Consider the following 8971-nt stretch of genomic DNA (forward strand, 5'->3'; position numbering starts at 1 on the left):
CTCCTTTATTGGAGGTGGTGCGCGTTTGTGTGAGTCTCAGGGGAGCTAGGCCCCTGAATTTCAGACTCGAGTGAGCCTAGTGTGTGTGTGACCCACCATCCAAGGGTCCAAAAGAATAAGTGACGGCTAGTTGTAGTGTTTGTATACTCTGTATTTGTTGGTTTTATCGAGCTAGAAGGGCATTGGGGTAAGGTGTCTTCTGAGTTCCAAGTCCCAGAGTTGACTGAAATCCTGGACCCTGAATTCGTGATATTCTGGGTTTCAGGGGATCTGATTCTCTGGGTTTGCCTTTTGGTGTGGAGGTGCGTTCTGAAGTAGACGTACGCTCCCGCACTTCTTCGAGGCTACATTTTCAACCGGTGGAGTGCCGTTCCGTCGAAGACAAACGAGCCGACAGGGATTACACAAGGTACCCACGCCAACCAAGAAGTGTGATTCTCAGGGTTTAAAGCTTTACGGCTGCGAATCTATGGGTCTATCTTCTTGCTGTTGACTCTCAAGTCGATTCTCTGGGTCTACCCATGGGGAACAGTCTTGGGCTGCTCTATACGAACCCCCCTGGGCGACAAAGGTTTCATCGGCCTCGCCTCAGCTGGTGCGCGTGCCCGGATTCGATTGTCGAGGGTTTCGCCTGAATCAAGTGTGGAAGAAGTGCTGAGTGTTCGTCAACTTCAAGCTACCAAGATGCCTGGAGGACGAGGGGCGAAGAAGAGTGGACGCGGTGACGGAGGACGCGGTGAGGCGTCACGTCAGTCGCGTCGTGTTCAAGGTATGGAGCCTGAGGAGCACAAGGACCTGGAAACAGTCGTCCGCGACGCTCGGAAGGCGAAGAAGGCTGCTCGCGAGAGCGAGGCAGTGCAAGGTGGGGACGGCGAGGCGTCTGCAGTCCAAGGTCAGCCTGCTGTTGGATCGCAAACTCAGGAGGAAGAGGTTTCCCCTGAGTTCCAAGGTTCGACGGAGGTGAATTCTGGGTCGCCGATTCCTGAAGTCCCAGAGGAGCACACCCGCGAGGGTGGTGCTCAGGCGTCTGAGGGAGGCGCCAATGCGGTTGAGCCCCCGGAGGTGATTGACTTGGTCTCATCTTCGGACGAGTCTGTTATGGAAGTGAAACCGGAGTCCGTGCGAGCGAAGGAGGAGGCGAAGAACCAGAGTTCCAAGGTGAATTCTGGGTTCGCACCACCTGAACCCAGAGTCTCAACGCCAAGTTCGCAGGCGGCACCCAGGAAGACGCCTGAAAGCGACATCCGGGAAGCTGCTGCGCCTGCTCCGGAATCGGGAGCAGCGGCGTTGGACGCCGGGAGCATGGTGCTGTACGTCCGACGTGAAGTTCGACGCTGGGAAGAGGTGAATCCTGGGAAGGTGACGCCGCCAAGTGTCGTTTATGAGTGGCCGACTCCGAAACCGGATGCCAACTCGTACTTCGCGGCCGCGTACGCAACGGGAGACTACTTCAAGTGACGTTTGTCTCTGGCGAACCAGGATGAAGCCTGGATCTCTGAGTTTCACCTCGCCCGGTGGGGTGTCGGAACTGCCCAGAATCTCATGGCGACTACGATTCCCCACAGTATCATGACCGCACGCGAGTGCGTCGCCATTCTGCAGACTCTGTTCTTCGAAGCCGGATTTGAGTTTGTCAACTTGATCCCTGGCTGGTCTTCGACGGGTGCTTCCAGGATTTCAGAAAGTCTGGTGCGCTCTGTCATGGAGTAAACCCAGAATTTCATCGCCGTGGAACTGGTCGAGTGGAGATTGGTGATAGCTGCTGTGCCTTTCAAGGTAAACTCTGAAGATCACGCCACACCAAGCGCCCAAGAGCAAGCACCAAGACCGGACTACCACAAGGAAGACGGAGACGGTGATCTATTGATGACGGACTACGATGCGGATCTACTGGGCCGACAGTTTGTCCTGAGATTCAGAGTCACTGGACTCAGGATTTCACGGAGCCCACGATGGTCGAGTAATGGTGAGTCGCGATCCAAGCGCACTCAGCATGGACCGCCTCGCCCGCCAGTCCCGTCAACGCCATCCGCGCTGTCTACACCGTCGCTGTCCTCTCTTCTAGCGTACAAGTCTTCGACTGGTGCCTCGCTTCAGAATTCCACTCCCCTGAATTCCATGTCCAATGGACGTGATTCTCTGGAGGCGGAAGCCAAGGATGCTACCCCAGGCGCGGTGCCAAGTGTCATCGGTACCTCGCGCGCTTCGAATGAGAGTACTGCCTCGGGCGTTCAAACGTCTTATGGTAGCTCTTCATCTTCGTCGATGATGTCACTTGGACAACGAGTTGGAGCTCTAGCGCTTGTGGCCCAGAGAGCCGGTGGCTTCGCAGCTGCCGGTGATCTTGGATTTCAGGCCACCCGGACAGTCATCCCGTCGCGTATTGTGTCAGTCGACCAAGATGACGTTGAGATGGCATCGTCGGTGCACTCTGACCCAGAGATCGCACCCAGGAAGGCCGGTCTCCCCAGGATTTCAGCCACGACTTCCGAGCCGAAACTCAGGGTTTCTGCCCTGATTGCTGGATTTGGTGGTCCAAGGGATGTCAGCGCCGATGAGCGGAGTCAACACCAGAGCTCTAAGAGCGAGGTACGCTCTCGACGCTCGACAAATCCAGAAAATCATCTGCGTCGAGCCGCTCGAGTGGATCCAGGAATCTTGGGTCAGTTTCGTCCGCGTCCGCGAGGTCTGGGCCCGCTCAAATCGAGCTGAACGTCTTGCGACAACAGCAGGAGTGGCAGGCCCGCATGGAACAGGAGCAACGCGAGTTTCTCGCCAGAGAACGCCTGGATGCCTTGGAGCGCGAGCGCCTCAAGGAACAACGCGACCTGGACGCGCGTCGCCAGATCCAGGAACTTACGGATCACTTGGTCCACGCCGAGATCGCCCGAGGAGAAGCGGAACGGCGTGCAAAGGACGTGGAGTCTCGCCAGACCCAGAGTTCCACTGAAACTCAGGGGATGACCCAGAGTATCACGGAAGCTGTACGTCTTGAGCGTGAGCGCCTGGATGCCGCCTACGCCGAGCGCTGGCAACAGCACGAAGCCGAAGCCGACTCGGAGCGCGCGCGCTGGGTTTCCGAGACCTACGCCGGCTGGAAAGAACAAATGTCAACTATGGAGCAGAAGGTCCAAGAACTTGAGGCGGAGAGAGAGCGAGAGCGGGTGTCTTCCGAGAATATCCAGCGCTTCCATGCTGGCCAAGTGCGCGACCTTCGTGCAACATTGGCCCAAGTTCAAGCACGTCGCGCAACCGTCGCCCCTGATTTGGCAACAAATGTGAGATCGTCAGTGGCTCAGAACCCTGAAGTTGCAACCCGACCCCAATAATCCAGTGGCGTAATCAACGGAAACGCAAGTGTCGCAGGCCAGAGACGGGAGACAGCTGATCCGAAGAACACTTCCGAAGTCGCCGCCTCCCAGCTAAGAGCGACCCTCGCGCAGACTTCCGCCGACACTTCCGGCAGAATCGCGCGCGTCAAGCGGGGACATGGCACTACGGAGACCAAGGTGACGCAGGATGTCAAGCTCGAGCCTGTGTCTCTGGGGAAGATGTCGGATCCCAGGAGAACAGCGACCTTTAAGGCCTCGCAGGACTCTAAAACAGACTCCAAGCGCTCTGCACCCAAGAAACACCAGCAGAAGAAGAAGAAGCGTCAGGATGTCAATCCACCTTCGGACTCAGACCCAAGCTCCGATTCCAGCGACGATGACTCGTCCTCTGAGAGTTCGGATGACAGTTCGGACGGGAACCCTGGGGTTAACCTGACGACGGCCTCTACGGCTCAAGCTGGCACTACGCTCCTGACGTTCAGACCGTACATCAACTCGAATACTCTGGGTGCGTATACTCTGGGTGAGTTCGATACTAAGGCGTCACTCAGGGAACGCGTGCATTGGTGGGAGCGTTTTGCGAACATGGCGGCTCAGGGAGGTTGGTCTACGAAGATGCGAATTCAGGAACTCAAGTTGAAACTCTCGGGAGCTGCGCGTGACTGGTTCAACCAGTTGCCCAAACACACTCAGCGTGACTGGAAGGAGTTGACGTCTTTATTCAGGAAGAAGTACTGCAAAGCGCGCTCGTCGTACTCTGAACGCTATTCACGATGGAGATGAAGAACTCAGAGAGCGCCCTGGATTTCTTCTATCGTCTGAATTCCGGAAGGCTGACATTGACTTTCGCAAGTCTTCGAAGCGTCTGGAGAAGCATATCCGGAGGTTCATCACGAAACTCAGGGACACGCGCCTCAAGACGTCGTTGCAGGGCCAGAGATTCAGGAGTATCGCTGATCTAGAGTACGCTCTGGAACAGGACGAAGAGGTCTGAACTCGCAGCGACCATGATGCTCCGCCACCCAGAGTTTGTGACTTTCGTGCCGACAACATTCCTCAGGGGCGTTTCAAGTCGAAGCGACAAGGACGTGCGTACGTGACTAGGGGCGATGTCTATGACTCTGAGTCGGACGAAGACCCTGAAATTCACGCGCGTTTCCAGGAAATCACGGACGAACCCAGAGTTTCAGTCCGAAGTGCGAGCGCGAATTCAGGGTCAACTCGTGAGATCTCTGGAGAGGAAGCTTCTACGCCTAGCGCTGGGAGCCTGGCGAGTATGAAGGGTTCCGAGTGGACTCAGACGCTGACGAACGAGGTCTATCGCGTGATGGATAAAATGGGATGGCGTCCACCGAACGCCCAACCAGGACCGAACGCGAACTCTGGATTCCGTTCCCCTCGCCGCGAAAACCCGAATTGGGACAAGTTCTGCGATAAGTGCGGCAAGTGGGGGCACCCAGAGGAAAACGGCTGGAAAGAAGTGAAGTGTGATCGCTGTCTGGAAGTGGGTCATCCGACTCACTTGTGTCGCGCGCAACCATGCGAGAACTGTGGCAAACTGCATCTCGGGAAACCGTGTGAAGACTGGAAGACACTGGAAGCTGTGAAGAAACTCGCCCGCCAAGGTGCACTGAAGGACATGCCGAGCCAAATCCTGGATAAACTCCTGGATGGCGAAGCGAACTCTGGGAGGCTGTCAAACCAATAAGCCCGCTGGGTGGGGACCCAGTACGCGCCGGGCTGAAGAAGGCCCCAGAGTTATGTGTTCTAGTGTATGTAGGCCCGGAGCTGAGAACAAGAACCCAAGATAACCAACAATGCATGACTACTTTGACTCAGGATTGCATGACTTCCCCTGAAAATCAGCATCCTGAACAAGCAAACTCTGGGTCGGTGAACTCTGAAGAAATTGTGGAGTACAAGCTGAACCCTGGAGAGCGCTACGGATGGTGGGAAAACAATGATCCTGACCCAAAGAAATGTGACGTGGCGATGGTGCATGGTGCTGTGAACGACTGCCGGACGGGAGTTCTCCTGGATACCGGTGCGACTGTGAATATTGTGAGCTTCGACTTAGCGCGTAAGCTCAGACTCACACTCAAGTCGCACAAGCAAACCAAAGTGGCTGGCATGGGAGGCGTTCCGACATAAATCGGTGCCAGTGCTCAGGTGAAGATTACTCTCGGTTCGAGGGTGATATATCTCCTGGTTGTCCGGATTGCTAACATCGGCGAAGGGATCGAAGTACTTCTGGGTATGAGTTTCATGTTTGCAGCTGGAGTGAGGATCAGTGTTCGCGAAGGTCTCGTGACACTTCCGGATGAAGAGGCGATCATGATGCGTCGTTGGACTCCATAAGATCGCCTGGGTGTCGACATGCCCGTGGAAACCACAGGTAGTTGGTACCTGGCCCCTGGGGAATCCAAGGTGGTGAAGATTTCGTATGGACCGAAGAACCCACAGCGTGAAGTTGTGTGGGCAGGACGAGGTGACCGCTGGGTAACGCACCTGATTTACGCTGCGAGATCCTGGCCGGTCGCTGTGAAGGTGGTCAACATATCGGACAAGGACGTCTGGATTCACAACAGAACGCGAGTCGCCCGAATTGTGGAGTACGGCTTCTTCCCACGTGCCGGACGCTTTGTGCGCCCTGGTTCGTTTGCGTATCGGGAGTGGCAGACGCTTATTCTGGAGAGTGTTCAGTCGCGTGAGGGCAGACTTCGTGCGGAACGCCTGGCTGCGCTTGAGCCATCCTGTGTCGAGACCCCAGAGTATCAGTGGCCTACGAAGATTCTGCCGCGACCTGCAAAGGGCCCCGACATGGCACTGCTTGCCTCGATTCTCAGGAAACCGAAGACTCGTCGCGTGCGCTTCGCTGAAGACGCTGCAACTCAGGCTGAAGAGGTGCCCCCTGAAGGCCCTCCTGAATTCCGAGACGTTGCCGTTGATACGAGTGACTTGGGTGGCGTTCTGAAGGATGCGGGGACCGATGTTGCCTCGCAGACTGTCGGAACCCCAAAGTACACGAGTCCTGAAGATGATACGGCCGCTGAAACCCAGAGTTTACAGGTTGAAGTTGGCAGTGATTCTCAGGGTCAGCGGGGCGACGAAGGTGATTCTCTGGGATTCGATGTGGATGGCGACGATTCTCAGGGTGGTGTTGAAGATTACTGGGATATCCCGATCTCAGGGATGCCGGGAACTCCGTTGGAGAAGCTGAAGCAGGAATATGAGCGGTGCATGCGGCTCTCGACAGAGGACCTCGACTACGAGCCTGCGGTCTACATACGTGAAGGAAGTGAGTTGCTCTCTCAACTGCGTGACCAGTTGGTTATGCTTCCTGAGATGCGTGACTTGACCCCTGAGTGCAAGATCGAGGAGGCAGATGTTGGAGTCCCTGGGAAAACGACGCCCGAGATGGAAGACCAAGTGAGGCGAATTCTGGAATATCATCGGAGGATCTTCTTGGGAGACGGCAATGCAGCTCCCCGACCTGCCCGTGAAGTGGTTTGTGACCTGGATGTAGGCGACGCTAAACCTGTTGCCCAGCGTCCAAGGTCCATTGCACCAAACCTGTGGACCAAGGTGTATGAACTTCTGAAGAAGCTTCTGGAGAACGGGCTGATCGAGACTTCTATGTCCCCCTGGGCATCTCCGATCGTGATCGTCCTCAAGAAGAATGGCGTTGACATCCGGATGTGCATCGACTACCGCGTGGTCAATGGCTTCATCAAGCTCTCGCACTACCCGCTATCGCTTATTGATGATCTTTTGATTGGCTTTGAGTCAGCGATGTGGTTTATGAGCTTGGACATGGCAAGCGGTTTCTGGGCTATCAAGATGACCAAGAGAGCCAAGTTGATCTCTGCGTTCGTCTGTCCCTATGGTCATTACCAGTGGGTCAGGATGCCGTTTGGCCTCAAGAACCCCCCGCTGATCTACCAGGCAGTTCTCAATAACTGTCTGTGGGGATTTCTGCGGCTTTCCCCTGAGGAAGAAGCTGAGGTTGACCAGGATGTCTTCAAGTTTTTGGGGTTGAACTCTGGGGAACCCAGAGTTTCAGGTGAAAATTCCCTCTGACGTTCAGTGCTAACGGATGAGATGACTGTTTTCCAGCGTAACATCCCGGCTCCCTCTCAGATGGGCCCTGTCCTCGGTCGAATCTCGTATATCGACGATATCGCCCACGGTGCGCCTACTTGGGAGCAGCTGTGTCAGGATCTGAACGCGCTGCTCTTCCGACTACGTTACTGGAATATCTCTGTGAGTCTTCCCAAGAGCGAATTCGGGAAGTTGTATATTCCGTATCTCTCTCACGAGATTAGTGCTGAGGGTATCCGAGCGACCCCTAAAATCGCGAAGGGGGTTCAAGACTTGCCGTTCCCGACGACACTGAAAGGTGTCCAGAGTTTCATGGGGAGTCTAAATTACTACAACAAGTTCATTGAAGACCTACCCGTGATCGCGTCCGTCCTGTACGATCTGACTGAGGAACAAGTGAAATTCAGGAGAGACCTGTCGAGAGCCCAGGAAGCCTTTGAAATCCTGAAGCGCAAGATTGTTTCGACTCCGTTGCTCAGACATACTGATCGCTTAAGGCCCTTCGTGATTATTCCCCACGCAAACCCGTGGGCGCTGTGTTGGGCCAGGAGTACGACGGGATTGTGCACCCGGTTCGATTCACAGGTCGCGTCTTGAATGACGCTGAGCTGCGGTATCACATTGCGGAGAAGGAGGTGATTGCTATCCTGAGAGTCCCGGAGGTGTTTCGCACTCTGGTTGAAGGCAGCCCTAAGATCGTTGTCTACACGCGATACTCTGTGTTGAAGTGGTTGCTGACTTCGCAGTTGGCAGACGGTCGAACGGTGAAGTGGGGTCTGAAGTTGTCCCACTGGAACCTGGAGATACGCAGAGTTCAACGAGACGAAGACGGCTTGGCTGCAATTCTGGGTGCGGGTATTACCCCCAGAGAACCCTTGGATGAGATCGCTGAAAACCTGATCCCAGCCAAGGGGCGCGTCAAACCTCCAGTGCCTATCAGCATGGAAATGCTGGAAGCGGATTATGAGGGGTGTCATTTGAGTTTCGATGGTGCCACTAAGACACCCACGCGACAAGGGAGCTGTGGTTGCATTCTGTGGCACGTCCCCGGTTGGGAAATCCTGGATGCCCAGGGATTCATCCTGGAGGACGTGACTATGAACGACGCTGAGTATCATGGACTTCTGAAGGGCCTCACTCTGGCGATTGAGCGTGGGATTCAGGATATCGTTGTAGTTGGGGACTCCAGGATCGCCATCCAGCAAGCCCAGGGTCTCATCAACTGCAATCAGCCAAATCTCCAGAGGAAGCTGGCCGAGTATGAAGTGCTGAAGACGAAGTTCAAGTCTGTGCGGCTGGTGCATGTCAAGCGACAGTTTAACCAGGCCGCAGACTACCTGACGTCTAAGACCCTCTAGCTTGGTGAATCCTGGAAGGTAGAGGATGCTGATGAACGAACTCATCTGCAGTTGGTGTCCAAGATTCACGAGAAGTTGGTAACACCGAAGGTGTTATTGAACGTTGGAATTCAGGGGAGTGATTCTCAGGGTGTCGAAACCCTGGGTATCCCTGGACCTGAGTGCACTCCGTTGCCTGTG

General features: G+C 55.3%; 2 protein-coding genes across 2 annotated transcripts; both read left to right on the top strand.

Annotated features, from left to right (window-relative positions):
* Positions 1 to 684: 684 nt before the first annotated feature.
* On the top strand, positions 685 to 1458 carry PHYSODRAFT_253760 (hypothetical protein; the record flags this gene model as incomplete). The annotated part of the gene is made up of 1 exon (XM_009519989.1): positions 685 to 1458. The coding sequence occupies one exon, from the start codon at positions 685 to 687 to the stop codon at positions 1456 to 1458; it is 774 nt and encodes a 257-aa protein (XP_009518284.1).
* A 660-nt stretch (positions 1459 to 2118) lies between these two features.
* On the top strand, positions 2119 to 4326 carry PHYSODRAFT_253703 (hypothetical protein; the record flags this gene model as incomplete). The annotated part of the gene is made up of 5 exons (XM_009519990.1): positions 2119 to 2589; positions 2618 to 2662; positions 2730 to 3203; positions 3444 to 3855; positions 4058 to 4326. 5 exons carry the CDS (start codon positions 2119 to 2121, stop codon positions 4324 to 4326), a joined length of 1671 nt encoding a protein of 556 aa, XP_009518285.1.
* Between the last annotated feature and the right edge of the window lie 4645 nt (positions 4327 to 8971).

Source organism: Phytophthora sojae (genome assembly GCF_000149755.1).
Source record: "Phytophthora sojae unplaced genomic scaffold PHYSOscaffold_2, whole genome shotgun sequence".
In the NCBI taxonomy this organism is placed as follows: domain Eukaryota; phylum Oomycota; class Peronosporomycetes; order Peronosporales; family Peronosporaceae; genus Phytophthora; species Phytophthora sojae.